The sequence below is a fragment of the Leopardus geoffroyi genome, chromosome E3, assembly GCF_018350155.1.
Source record: "Leopardus geoffroyi isolate Oge1 chromosome E3, O.geoffroyi_Oge1_pat1.0, whole genome shotgun sequence".
Taxonomy (NCBI): domain Eukaryota; kingdom Metazoa; phylum Chordata; class Mammalia; order Carnivora; family Felidae; genus Leopardus; species Leopardus geoffroyi.
Genome location: NC_059340.1, coordinates 41,892,670 through 41,907,224, shown reverse-complemented (window position 1 = coordinate 41,907,224; position 14,555 = coordinate 41,892,670). Strand labels below are relative to the sequence as shown.

General features: G+C 57.6%; 1 protein-coding gene across 6 annotated transcripts in view; it reads right to left on the bottom strand.

Moving 5' to 3' along the window:
* The window catches only part of NPRL3 (NPR3 like, GATOR1 complex subunit), a 43,059-nt gene that overhangs the window by 1,233 nt on the left and 27,271 nt on the right, over positions 1 to 14,555 (bottom strand). For all 6 annotated transcript variants that reach the window (XR_006708242.1, XM_045461163.1, XM_045461164.1 and 3 more), the window contains 6 exons: positions 9,298 to 9,435; positions 8,169 to 8,325; positions 4,428 to 4,534; positions 3,832 to 3,961; positions 1,339 to 1,528; positions 442 to 634 (listed from right to left, as the gene is read on the bottom strand). Coding sequence is in view for 5 of the 6 variants with exons in the window: in XM_045461163.1 (XP_045317119.1) it covers positions 442 to 634; positions 1,339 to 1,528; positions 3,832 to 3,961; positions 4,428 to 4,534; positions 8,169 to 8,325; positions 9,298 to 9,435 (915 nt within the window). In the remaining variant the exon portion in view is untranslated. The remainder of the gene's footprint in view (positions 1 to 441; positions 635 to 1,338; positions 1,529 to 3,831; positions 3,962 to 4,427; positions 4,535 to 8,168; positions 8,326 to 9,297; positions 9,436 to 14,555) is intronic.

Genomic DNA, 14,555 nt, shown 5'->3' with positions numbered 1-14,555 from the left:
TGGACGTGGCTGCTTCAAAGGGTTGCCTGGCATGCGGTTCGTGACTGAGGGTTTCCTCACCCCACCCAGAAAACCATACGCCTGCAGAGCCCCCCACCCATCCCAAGTCAAAGCCGGGTCTGACAAAGTGTGTCACCCCTTCCCCCCACTGCCTCGGCCAAGAGCTTTCCCACGTGGGAAAAGTCCCTGCCAACCCTCGTGAGGAGGAGACCGTGCTGCTGCTTCCAGAGAGGTGACGAGAGACACCCAGGAAGTCCTGGAGGGACCCCGACGTCAGAGGCACCACAGGTGGGGACACCACCGTGCCTGAGACGCCACCTCAACCAGCAACTGCCATTTGTCATCGATGGATTTCAGTTGGGATTGTGTTGGTTAAGTCCCCATCCACTTTCTGTTCTGACCCTAGAACTGAGCCAGCCCCACTGGTCACCGCGCCCCCACCTAGCAAACATGCGGAGGTCCTCGGGGTTCTGGGCTGCAGGCACGCTGAGGATGGCCGCCCGCTCGTGCTCCGAAAGGCTGGCCAGCAGGTTCTCCGTCATCCTCTTGTTCAGCGGGGAGTCCCCACTGGGGAGAAGCTCTGCACTGGAGTTGTCCATGCTGGGGCTCGTGAGGGTCATGTCGTCACTGCTGGCTGTGGGCAGCCGTAGGTCAGGGAGCAGCCAACCCCCCACACATGCCCCTGTTGCGCCATCTGTGCCCACCGGGAATCCACTGCCACGCCCTCTGGTCAGGGCCCCCCCCCCCCCCCCCCCCCCCAGCACAAGGCAGGCCTGCCCATCCCGCCCCTCCTACCCGACATGGACAGGGTTCTCGGACTGGACCTGAAGACCAAGGTCAGGCCTGAGTCGAGGGAGCCTTCCAGCCCTTCATCTACCCCGAGCCTGGGAACCCGGGGCATGCTGTGGCCGCAATGGCTCTTTAAAGAAGGGGCTGTGACAGTCACTTTCTCTTCACAGGCCCTGGACACAGCAGTCTCAACTGTGACCTTCCAGTGATGGTGTGAAATCTGCTCTGATCCCAGGCTGCTCTTGACTCGAGCTCAGGAGCCCAGAGGCACGGCTTTCTCCTCAGAGCCACAGAAGTACAGGGAGGTCAGGGAGAGAGGTCTCCTGTCCTCCTTCAAGGGAGAGCCGCTCAGCAGGGGGCAGGGGCTCTCCGTGCGAGGACCCAATTGCCCACACAAGGTGTGGGTGTGCGCGCGCACGTATGGCCATGCGAAGGTGCTCCAGTCACTCCCAGCCGTGCCTATGTCGGGATCCTGGCCGCCACTCCCAAGCACCCTCCCAAAGGCTACCCCCACCCACCAGACACATGCCCTGGGCAGGGGGCTCCTACTTGGGGAACCAAAGCTGAGGGCGTTGGGTGTGCTGAGGCTGCGGCCGCTGACCCGGGTGGTGAAGGGGACATCATCCTCTCGAGGGTGGGGCTCATCCTCACTGGGCGAGGCCATCAGGCACACGTATGTGTGCAGCTGGACAAGGAGCCTGTGCTGCAGCATCCACACGACCATCTGAATGAGCTGGGTCTGCACAAGAGACAGTGTGAGGCCCAGGGTGGTAGGCGGGGTGGGGGGAAGGCTGGTCCCCCACCACCGCCCTGCTCCCCTCTGGGGAGGATCCGGGAGCCACGACCTGAGACACGGTCCCCACAAGTCATCCCAGACGTAAGGGCCACATGAGCTTCAGGGGCCCAGCCCTAGAATACAAGGCTCCACATCTCAGAAAAGGAGCTCTTGGCTGCTGGCCGGCCTGCAAGCCCAACTCCCTGCTCCAAGGAAGGCGGCAGGGCCACAAAGGCACTGGGCTTACACCTGCACTGCTCCCACCACACACCTGGGCTTTCGTGCCCAGAGCCGAGGAACAGGACTGATTACATGGAGGCCCCTGCTCTGCCTTGTCTCCCCCAGGCCACTCAGCCCTGTCGCCCAAGCCCCCCACCGCACAGAGCCGGGCCCACTGTGGCCTGGACACCGTTCACAAAAAGGCTGCTGCTCTGAGAGCAGGGAGTCCTCTCCTTGGGTCAACTGGAAGCCTGCCCAAGGACAGGGAGCTGTAATGCGGTGTGCAGTCCTAGGGCGTGGAGTCCACCCCTCCCTCGGGGGCTGCCACCTGACCGGGGGCAGTGAGGAGGCCTGTGCAGGCATGGCTTGCGCATGCCTGAGCAGGAAGGTGCATGTTCTCAGACACACACATCTGCCTGATCAGATCTGTGGGGGTCCCCTCCTGGGAGGGGATGGCTGCCCAGGCATGAAAATAGGGATGTACCATGGGCGTGTTATGACCTGGTCAAACCAAATAAAATTGAAAAGGACTGTAATATAACTAAACTTAAAATTAACAAGTAAAACCAAGAGGCTTCTTAAGACCTCAAGAACACACTCCAGGCCCCGAAATAGGAGCTGTGACAAGAAGGCAGACTCAGGGGCACCTGGGCGGCTCAGGCGGTTAAGCATCCAACTTTGAGTCAGGTCGTGATCTCACGGTCTGTGAGTTCGAGCCCCGTATGGGGCTCTATGCTGACAGCTCGGGGCCTGGAGCCTGCGTCACATTCTGTGTTTCCCTCTCTCTCTGCCCCTCCCCTGCTCACACTTTCGTCTCCCTCTCTCTCTCTCTAAAACATAAATAAACAACAATAAAAAGAAGCAACAGAAGAAGGAGGAAGAGGAGGGGAGGGGGAGGAAGAAGAGGGGGAGGAGGAGAAGAAGCAGAAGCAGCAGAAGCAGAAGCAGAAGGAGAAGAAAAAAGCCTCAGCCCGGGACTCTGCAGGACCAAACCCAGCTCTATCTGGGCCCTTGACAAGGGACAGGGTGGCCCCCCCAGGCATGGCTTGGAAAATCCACCCACCACCCAGACCATTAGGAAGCTTCTGCTGGGTACAGATGCAAAGCGTGTCTTTTATTTGGCTGGCATGGCCTGGCACAGTTCCCGGAAACCAAAGGCCCCATGAAAGGCGGCCTTTAGAACTGTCACACTCAGCATCTAAATGAACTCAAGAACCTGGATCTCCATCTCATTCACAACTTGAGAAGGGAAAGAATTTGCTTTTAAGGACTGGTTTATCAGACCTGTGGCCTATTAAAACAAATACTTTGGAAGACAAAGCCTTGAGAACACCCAGCCCCATCTCCAACACCTGCCCCATCTCGGCCCTGTGCTGGGTCCCTGCCCAGAATTCCAAAGCTCCGGGCATTCAGCGGAGAGGAGGCAGGCAGAGCCTTGTTCTCGGGTCTACGCTACACGTGGACCACAAGCCCCATACCTCCCTGGATGAGCCCTTGCCACACCCAGCAATCCCACCTGGCCCTCACTTTGCCCCAGGCCTGTCCTCTCCAAATCCTCTTGGATGAGGAGATTCTGGGGACCAGTGAGCCCGGAACTTAGACCTATTTACCCTGTGGCCACCTGAACTGTGGAGGGGGAGAGAGCAGGAGGGCAGGGCCCAAGTTCAGTGAAAACAAAGCCGATTCTACACACACACACACACACACACACACACACACACACACACACCCCCAAACCCAGGAAAGGTCACCACTCTCCCGCCATCTGGGCCTCTTAACTCTGTTCTACCCCAAGAACCACTCACCATAGCCAGGGTGGGCTCCACTGGAGTGGGGGTGGGGGGACTTGGGACTGCCCAAGTGTCTGCAGGTGGCCTGGCTGGGGAGCCAGCTTTTGATCACCTTGGCACAACATGTGCCACCTACTCCCCAAAGGAAGCCCCCTCCTCCCCAAAACCAAGGCTAAGGGTGCAGCACTGAGGGCTCTGGGATGAGAAACTGACACCAGAGGAGTGGTTCCTGGGCTCCCCAAGACTCCTGTGACTTACCTCCTGCACCGGGGGGGCGAGGGGATTTCTGAATTCTGACAAGGAGACGGGCAAGGAGAACTTAGCAAGGACAGACGGCAGGTCGTGAGCTGGAAACTGACGGGAGAACTGCTCAGCCAGTGGAGAGTACCTGGGGATGGGTAAGGTGGGCATGCCCGTGAGCTCAGCAGGCTTCTCCATCATCTCATGACATCTGTGCCCTCACCATGAGCCCAGGGTGGGCAGCAGGAAGGCTCAGCATGGCTGGTGGCCTAGGATGGGTGCAATGAGGACAGAGCCCAGATGCTCTCCCCCGAGGGGCAGAAGGAACAATGGGCACAGGCCACAGCCCTTCTGAGCCCCCAAGTCAAGACCGAGGCTCCCACCCCCCACCAGGCACCCCGTCCAGACCCCACTGGCCAGCAGACACGGGGGAGCACAGACCCTGTGTGGAAGCTCTGAATGCCAGAAGAGCACACGCCCAGGGCAGGCCACGTGGTCCTGGGCCAGGCCAGAATAAGAACCTGGACACAGCAGAGGCCAGTAACCAACTCCAAGCGAGGTCCTGGCTGAGCAGAGGAGCGCGGCCCTGGGCTCTGGCAGCCAGAGGTACTCACAGACACACGCTGGCGTTGGGAGAAAGCATGTAGACGTTGTTCTCACACAGCGGGTAGATGATGATGGCCTTGCCCCAGTACACCAGGTGAGCCGCGAGCTGGAAAACCTGCAGGCAGAGGGAGCTGACGGCAACCCCCCACCCAGGGGCTTGGCACGGCAAGCACACAAGCCTTTGTATCACCGGTCGCTGTGTGGTCTGGGACAGTCACTTCCCACGGAACCCGGTGTGGTCCAGGCTGGCAGTAAGGAAAAGTCCCACGAGCATGGGGACATGTGAGGTGCTCAGGACCATGGGGTCAGCCCAGCTGAACAAGGGCCTTGTCTGAACAAGCTGGCGGAGGCCAGCACCCTGCTCCCACCAGGAGCCCAGCATGGGGATGGGTTTCCACATGGTAATGGATGTGGGTCAAATGAACCTGTCCTACACCTCCTGCGCTCATCCCTGTGTGTCCCAGTATCCCGGGACCACATTCCACTGCCCGGCTCTCCTGGACGCTCAGACAAGACGGGCCAGAGACAGACTCAGATGCCAGAAATTCCTTCCAACTTCAAGAGGGGAGCCCAGGTCTGAGGGTACGGCACCGGACACTTCATTTTTTTGGTTTTGTTTTAGTTTTTTTTTAACGTCTATTTATTTTTGAGACCTACAGAGAGATACACACAGTAGGGGAGAGGCAGCGAGAAGGGGAGACACAGAATCCAAAGCAGGCTCCAGGCTCTGAGCTGACAGAGCCCGATGTGGGGCTTGAACTCACGAACTGTGAGATCGTGACCCGAGCCAAAGTCGGACGCCTAACCGACTGAGCCACCCAGGCGCCCTGGCACTGGGCATCACCCAGGTGAGCCTGCTGCCCCTCCGTGCCATCGCTGTGTGTCCCCAAGTGGGCGAGACACCCCGACCCACGTGCAAGGCCGGGGACACCGCCGAGTCCACCTCCGCCTCATCTGGGCAAACAGGACCTCCGGTGGCGCCACCAGGGCCAACGTGGCAGCAACTTCAGGTCCTTCACTGCCGCTCTTCCCTCTCATCCCAAGTCCTACTGAAGCTCACTCCAAAGCAAGGACACACCCACTCTCCTCCACCTGTCATCACCCTCACCCGTGGCGTCCACCCCCCACCACTCCCTGCAGCCCGAGCGCCGTCCTGGGGACCCGAGGTCTGAACTCGGATCCCAGGCTGCAGTGTCTGTCAGCAGGACGACCCTCTCCAGAGTCTCCGCCTCCTGCAGCGGCAGCCTTCCTTGGCCTGCGCGTGTGGCCACATCCCTCCAGCCTCTGCCTCCAGGGTCACATCCCCTGCCCGCTTCTTACAAGTCTTACAAGGACGATCCAGGGTCGCCGCCCATCTCAAGATCCTTTATCGCCTCTGCAAAGTCCCACGTGAGGTTGCATCCCCAGGACCTGAGGGTTAGGATGCGAAGGTCTGTGCAGCCATTACTAGGCCAATCATAAGGAATGGACACTGTGACCAAAGATACTGTCCTAATTTATACATACAGAAAATCTGGAGGAATCTACTGTGCTTACCTCTGAAATACAGGGTTGCAGGCACTCTCTGTGCCTATACTTTGTGAGACATATCAAGTTGTATACGAAAGAGCATATCGACTCTATCCTGACAAAAAAAGCCCCAAATAGGGGAGGTAGGTGGGGTGAAATAGTGAAGGAGATTCAAACTCCACTTATCTTGATACAGAACTGCTGACTCCGTACACAGCACGCCTGAAACTGTCGCTGTGTCTTATTTATAAAAACAAAGGGGGCCTGGGGGGCTCAGTCAGTTAATGATCTCAGGTCATGATCTCACGGTTCCTGAGATCGAACGCCACGTCTGGCTCTGCGCTGACAAGAGTGGAGCCTGCTCAGGATTCTCTGTCTCCCTCTCTCTCTGCCCCTCCCCCGCTCGCCCTCTCACAAAATAAATAAATTAAATAAAAATAGATTAGATTAAAACAAAGCCCGGGGCGCCTGGATGGCTCAGTCGGTTAAGCGACCGACTGTGGCTCAGGTCAAGATCTCACGGTTTGTGAGGTGACAGCTCGGAGCCTGGAGCATGCTTCCGATTCTGTGTCTCCTTCCCTCTCTGCCCCTCCCCCACTTGTGCTCTGTCTCTACCAAAAATAAATCTAAAAAAAATTTTCTTTAATAAAAATGGAACAGGAGTTATTTAAGACTTTATTTTTTTCTTCAGTAATCTCTATACCCAACACGGGGCTCAAACTCATGACCCCAAGATCAAGATTCACATGCTCTTCTGACTGAGCCAGCCAGGCGCCTCAGGAACATGAGGTAAGCTGACGTCTCTCTAGTGGGGCCATCCACGCTTGAGGGTCCAACTAGGCTCAGCCAGCCTCTGCTCCCCTGCTCTCCCAGGGGCCTCCACTGGGCCACCTGACCTGCCACAGGCAGCAGCAGTCCCAGAGGCCAGGGAGGCTGGCCACGCCAGCAGGAAACCCTGATTTGAAGTGAGCTCAGTGGGGAGGGTTATGGAAGGAAATAAGAGCCTCCCCATGGCAAGGTGGGGGGCGGGGGGGCGTGAACGGGTTATCATCAAAGCTTTGTCTTTGCCCAAAGAGACCGAGAAACTTGAAAGCTCTGACAGCTCAGTCTGTATTGACCAGAACACAAGCTCTGCAGTGTATACAAAACAGCCAGAACATTTAAGGTTCTGTCTTGTGGCTGCTACGAAGGTGACTAGGATGTGGTCCTCACTGGGTCCCATCTAGTCCGTGAGCCCATAGGACACACAAAGGCAGAATCGGATAAACTCTCTGGCCAGGTAAACGAAGGTCATGGGGAAGGACTTATTCTGGATGGCAGAATCTGAAACGGCTGCTTTGGGAAACAGAGGCCTCAGAGTCAAGCTCCCGCACCTTGCCAAGGACCACAGGCCGAAGACGTGCCTCCCAGAGGGCCAGGTAGGCTCGCGTCACACCTGGGATCCTCTTCCTCAGCCCATCTGAGAAAGCCGCTGCTCTGTAGGCAGGTCCTGCTGCCCCCTGGTGGCCACACGGTGGCCACGTTCTCGCCCTGGGGCTGTCACCTGGAAGGCACCCTGCCCCAGGGCCTCCAACTTCTCTTTATGCTTCTCTTCACTCTCTGGCCCCCACCCAGACTCCAACCAGATCGCAGCCAGGGCTGAGAGGCCCTCTACCCCATCAGAAACTGCAGCCCACAAGCACGTGGCTTGGCAAGAGGATGGCACCTCACACAGAACATAGGCCTGGGTGCACATACAAGGTCGAGGTCAAGGCCACGAAGCTAGGTCCCGGTTCCGCACACAGGCAGGCTCTCAACCCAACTTCCTGCCCTCACCCCCCACATTGGCAAAGTGGAGCTGTGGTACCGGCTGCTCACGCGACGACACTCTGCGTGCCCCTGCAAGCCCCTAGCCCTGCCACCCCATCCTTCAGAGCCCAGTAACCCAGCACCTGGAGGGCCTCAGGCCTCACAATCCTTGGACACAGGGGTTAGTACAACGTTAGTCCCAAAGCCGGTTCACGAAGCCCGCCCCGAAGCCAGGCCTGACTCGGATTCCAGACCTTGGAGCCGACCCGGGAACTACCCATCCCACCACGGCAGGCCACGTAGTGGACCTGGGTACGTGGCACACAGGCAGCCTGCTTTCCTGACACCCTGACCTCCCACCTTCAACCAAGGGCAGCCTGCTTTGACGTGCCCACCCCTCCCTCCCCCATCCCCCCCTGTTTGGGGTGTCTCCCCAGGCCCCCCGGGGTTACCTGAAGCAAGGCCAGATCTGCATCCTGGGCCAGCTGCTGCAGGTTCTTCACGGCAGATGTGGTCTTGATCACGCGCACCAGGGCCGGGGAGCAGTCGAGCGGGAGCTCGCCCAGCAGGGACTTCTCATCACTGAGAAGCAGCAGGGCGTGGTAGGGGCTGCGGAGTAGAGTCACGGGTCACCAGAGCATGCGAGCCACAGGCCTCCCCGACCAGGCACATGCCTCAAGCACACAGACACTGAACCCCGGAGAAGAGGCCGCCGGAAGGATGAGAGAGGCCCAGGGGCCTTTAAGAAGCCACCAGGATTGCAGTCACCTTCAGAAGAAACTAATCAGAACACAGCTGAAGAAGGCCCAAGGACCCGACTCCATCCCCACCTCTGGGATTGCCCTGCAAATGTCTGCTGACTGAAAAAAACGCGTGACTCTTTTCTAAGGAAAGAGTCCCAGACGCGGGAAAAGCAAAATCCTCACCACAGACTATGAACAGAACCACACTAAAACGTACTCAGCAAGAAAACCCAGGAGGAAGGACGTGGACTTGAAGGCACGGACTAGGTGAGGGAGAGAGGGAGGGCGGGCCAGGGGGTGCCTTGCTTTCTCTCACCCCCAAATTTGCTGTCATGTGCCCACATTTCTTTTTTTAGTTATAAAAGTCTCTAAGGAAACGGGAGACTTGGTGGGATGTGTGTGTGAAAACTGAGCTGAGCTCTTACCTTGCAGGAAATCAGTTAAGTAACTGAGTTCCCACAAGCTCTGACTCAAATGCAGGAGGTCCGGTGAACAAACACTGTAAATAAAGACAAAATCCCTCCCGTACCCTGGCTTCCCGCCAGGATGTCTGACCCCTACAGCCCTGCCCAGGCCTGAGGTGAAGACCCTTGGCGCAGGACCCCAGGCCGTGCCCGAGAAGGCCCAGGGGAATCCTGGGGTTGGTAATTTCTGGACCAAACCAGACCCCAAAATGTGTGTTTTTACTTCTATCAACAGTAGAGCCTTACCTGCCAGTTTCTGCAGCAGGAAGAGGAAAAGACAGTTCTTGGGAAGAAGTTAGTGGTAAAACCTCAGGCAGAAGCTAAAGAGGAGAGCCCCCGAGGGGCGAGGGGCGTGTGCAGGGGCAGGGGCTCACCGGATGGCTTTCAAGCTCCGCTCGATGGCCTCGGGGGGGATGAGGCTCGCAGCAGCGTAGTGGATCTTATGCGGCAGGCAGAAGCCCACCTCCAGCCAGCTGTTGATGTGGAGCCGCACCACGCCGGACGTGCAGAGGCTGCAGAGAGCAGGCGCGGCGACTGTCAGGTGCTACTGAGAATCCACACGGTAACTTGTGACCAGACACACAGATCACACAAAAACCCCTGAGGGTGCTTCTTCCACGCACACTGCCAGTCAGAGGAAACTGCAAGCGAAGCCCTCCGGGGCAAGCAATCCTCTTTGCAGATCTCAGTATACCCAAGAGAAGAAAACGCATCAGGAACGCAGAACTGCATCCCTGGGCAGCCCTGGAATCTGCAGTCCAAACAGAGTGCCAGGGCTCTGTGAAGGCCTCCTGTGCAGAGGGGAGAGAGCCAGGCCCCCTGCACGCCTGCCGAAGGCCCCACCACACATGAGCAGCCAGGCAGGGCAAGGCCTGTCTCCAAAAAGGAGAGGTAGGCAGGACAGGAAGGGCGGGGGGTGCCAAGTCCCCCCCCAGCGTCTTGTCGGGAGGAGCACACGTCGCCCACCTTGCTGTGGATGCCAGCACCGCCCAGGTGAACCGCGGCAATGGCCCGAGCTGGCCTCGGCCTCACCTCATCAGTGACGGCAATCTGGTTCTTTCAGGGCTGAACACCGCAACCCTGCCCCCGACTCCTCCTTTCTCTTAGATCCCGCCTCAACCATCCCACCTGCAGGGAGGTACAAAGTCCAGACCTTCCCTGCACCAGCCCCCATCTGCCCTCAGCACTCCGCACTCAGACCCCCGCGGCTCCCGTCCCATCTTGGCAGTCCCAGCCTGAAGCCCCACGCGACCTGCTCACTTTTCTCTGATGCCCTCTCCTACCCCAGGCCATCTGGTCCGGCCCTGCAACTGTCCCCACAACTCCGCTGTTCTCTGACTCAAGCGCTCCCTCCAGGTGACCTGGCTCCTTCCCGGTCTCGGGTTTCAACTCAAGCACTACCTGCTCCGGGAGGTGAGCTCTGACCCGGCCCTAGCCCCAGATTCGTGTGTCTTGAGCACCTGACCACAGGATGCAGTTTCCCCGACCAGAATTCAGCCACCAGGTGTGCTCCTGTGTTGCACTAACTGCTCCTCACGCGGCCGGCAAAGTGTGGGGTCCCTGGGGGGCACTGAGAACCATTTCGTGAATGGAGGAAGGAAAGGGGCCCAAGGAACATGCGACTGACTCTGAGTGGACTATCTCTCAGCGAGCCCCTGCCGGGAGAACACACTCATGGTGGCCCCACGGCAGGCACGTGGCCCCATATGCCCTGCGCCAGAGAACCACACACAGAAGACTTGCTTTCAGCAGGGGTTTCTGAAACCCTCCAGCGAGCAGCCAGCCAGAATGCGCCCACAGCCCAGCGCACAGCCCCGGGGCTAAGTGCCAACAGCACTCGGTGTCTGACACGGAGAGAAAGTGGCTGTTTGGGCAAAGCCCCCGTGGCTGGTGCTCACCACGCCCCTGGCAGGTGGACAAGAGAGGGGATGTGTCCCCACTGCCAAGGCCTGTACTGTTCTGACCCAGCTCTTCCCATCACATTCCAACCCCACTCTGCCATTCCCAACTGGCCGGAGAGGCCAAGGTGCCCACATCTGGCCCAGTGTGGGGAGGCTGTGGCTCAGGGGGAGCCCTGCCTGGTCTTACACCTCCCTCGGGGGCACACAAATGCACAGTGCCGCCAGGAGGCGCTATGGCCCTCACTGCCCGCACCCACAGGCTGTTCTTACCATCTCTTCCCCGAAACTCAAGCAGCAGACCAACTACCACGAGCTTCCCCGTGGGTCCGCCCAAAGAGCCAGGAGCATCGTGGCCATCAGGTTTCTCAAACAGGGAATGTGCAGTGAGAAAAAAGTGTGAAGAATGCAGAGCACATCTGTGACCTCCACAACCCCTAGGATTCCTGCCAACACCACGGTCTGCTCACTGCCAACCACCCCAGAGCTCCAGAACACCCTCTGCTTGCCCTGCCTGGAGGTGTCAGGAAGACTCACGCCACACTCCCAGGACACGTGCGCCACCGAGTGGTCCCCAGAGGGAGGGTCAGAGCACCCCCTGGCAGCAGGGGTGGGGGCCACAGGCTGTGGCTGAGTGTGGAAGGTGAAGGTTGGGTCACTGCTGATGCCACACTCCCTCAGGGTGAACCCTGTGAGTGTCAGGATCTAGGGAAGAGACCCAGGGTCCTTCCCCAAGGTCCCAGAGGAGGATACTACTCTTGGGTTCTTCGAGAACAGAGTGCTAATAAGTAAATATGAGCAGATGGAGACTCCCAGAGCCTCACCAAGTTTTGGGCAAGGGTCTTTGCGGGTGGACAGCTCCCATCAACCTCTGAAAAACAGCCTCTTACAGAATCCGAGTTCACACGATGAGAGAGCGCTCCAGTGGATGAGAGTCTCAGCATCCGTGAACAAAAGGAAAGAGAAGAGTGAGGAAAAGCAGGGCTTGCAGGGAGAATGAACTGACAAAGCTACATGTGCAGACCCCTCCTCCGTTTCACTATGTACCTGGACAAAAAGGCTGGTGAACTGAAAATAGAGTCTTTTTATTTCTGAGCTGTCCTCTTTAGGATATGGCTCAAAGTAGCAGTTGGAACACCACAGAATCAGAATTCAACACTGAGATTCCTACCATTTCAAAGGTAGCTGTTTTTGCTCCCCCAGGAGCTTGGCAAGGCCATGTACACGCACACACTGGCGTGGGGTCCTCTTCTCCGGGTGGGAGAGACGCTCCCGTGTTGGTTCCCTGGTTTTCATGTGGATTTTACTCCACTTTTCCGGGCATCTGTTCACCCACTGGCAACTTCCGTCCATGGAGTACTTCGCACTGGGACGAGTCAGGAGGAGGAGCTACACCCACCCACCCGGAGCCCCCAGGGAAGCCCTGCAGGTGCCCCTGCAGCAAGACAAGAGCCAGGAGCGGCACTGAAGTCTGCCAAGAGGAGGGAAGAGAAGTCGGGCTCTGTTTTCAAAGTACCCTTTGTTTTTTTCCTAAAGCCTCCAGGGTAGAGGGAGCCCACCCTCTGAAAATCTCTGAGGCTACAGTTCATTTATTTATTTCTTGACTTTGAAATAGAGTTGACACACATTGCTGTATCAGGTTCAGGTGTTTGACGGTTCTCTTTATCACTCAGTGTTCACCAGCACAAGAGCAGTCACCACCGTCTGTCACCAAATAACATGGTTCCATTATTAACGAGTATATTTCCTATGCTGTATAAAGTACAATTTCAAGACAAGTGTTTAGCAGAGCAGGGGTCTGGGTTCCGGCTACGCTTGTACTTCTATTTCCAGGGCAGTCACATTTGGTCCGGAAACAGCGCGCAAAAAGCACTCCCCCCCCCCAAGCAAGGCTTATCCAGCCCGTCCCACAGCTCTGGGCCAGATAGGGTCGCCTAGCCCCAGCTGCCGCGCGAGATAGATGCTCTTACCAGAGCCCCGAGTCCTAAAGCGATGACTGTGCATATCCTTTAAGGCACGCTCTTATCTTTCCTATCCCAGGTGGAAATGTACTGTGTACAAGCTTGCTCCATTAACCTCACACCTCACTGCCCGAGGACGAACTTCAGCCAAAACGCCCTTGTTTGGTCTCGCAGGCAACCTTCGCCCTGCCCGCCCAGCACCTGCTGGCCACTCTGGTCCCAGACGCGGCCCGGCTTCCGAGTCCGTGGAGCGGATGCTGCTCACAATCCAAGAGGCGCAAGCAGGCACCAAGCGGCCCGCCGTGACCCTTCAAACAGAAGTTTCTATGTATGTGCTTTTTACGGGCAAAGGGAGTAAAACTCCCGGGACATTAGCAGAGGTGTCTGGGAGCCAATCTCTGCTCTGGAGGGGCAGCAGTGGGAGGCAGCAAGGAACAAACGCAGAGTCCCCAGGGCCACCTGCCTGGCCAGGGCCCGGACAGCTCCTCCAAGCTCTGAGGACTCTTGGCCCCACCACAGGCCCCATTAACTCTGAAAACGGTGCAACAAACACTCCATCAAGGCACGGAACCCGCAATCGCACGACTCCTGTTTGTTCATTCCTTTGACCACCGGTGGACAAGCCGTGCTTCCCCACGTGCCAACCACAAGGTCTGTGTTACAGAAAGTGAAGGGGTATCCCTGACCTCACGTCATGGGACACACCACCTAACAGTCACACAAAAGAGTGGGACACTGTCACTGAGATCACCAAGCTCCATGGAGAGACACAGGTGCCAGAACAGTCAGGGAAGGCTCCTGAGGGATTCATGCTGCCAGCCTATACTCATGGACACTTGGGTCCCAGGGCACAGGGCCACCAGGCTAGTCGGCCACACCACAACCCTGGATTTTAATTAAAACAGCAAATCCAGAACCACTCCTTTGAGAAGTTTCACCCCAACCTCTAGCCTCCACATCTCACATCTTCCGGCCTCTCACTTCTGCTTGGAGAAAACCCTCCCTGGGGTCTTCTGGAAACCTGTTGGGAAGTTGACAATAGGAGAAGGTGGCTCTGTGATCTGTTCTACCAGATCAGTCATGTAAACTCAAGTCTCCCTTCTTAGCTCCAAAGTAAGCCTACCCTACGGCAACAGGCCAGGCCATACCTCAAGGCAAAGGGAAGGCCGCAGGCCAGGGGGGCTCCTGGGTAGTCACAGAGCCACTGCTGTTGCCAGGCTGGGACAGGGTGCAGGGGGAGTGCACCACTGTCCCTGGGACTCCCTCCAGACAGGCACTGTTGCCAGCTTACCTGAGGTGGGCCTCAGGACCCACAACCTGAGCAGGGTGGGGTCTGAGAACAGGAAGGGTACATGGGGGTTCACCCTGAGAAAACAAGATCCTGAACACTAACACACCAGGGTGCCTGGGCTAGAGGAAGGAGGGCAACTGCTCACCAGTGGGACCCTGGGAGCCTTTTCTTCCCCAGAACAGATTCCTTTCAAGGGAATCGGGTCCAGAAGGACCTTTAAAGGGTCCTTCTCCTTTAAAGTGATGTCCACCAGGGGGCGCTGTGCCACCTCAAGCTCTGAGTCGCTACAGGCGGGCCAACTACCCAGGACTTCATTCCCTCCAACTTGCGGTTTAAACATCAGAAATTGCAGTCCGTTCTTTCTTTAGACATAGTAAGTGGGGTTCTGGTTTGACGTTTACTTTATCTCCAGGTTAGGCTGAATTTTTCTTGTGGTCTAACCCTAGCTGAGGTGTACAGAGTCCCACGCAGAAGCAGGCAAC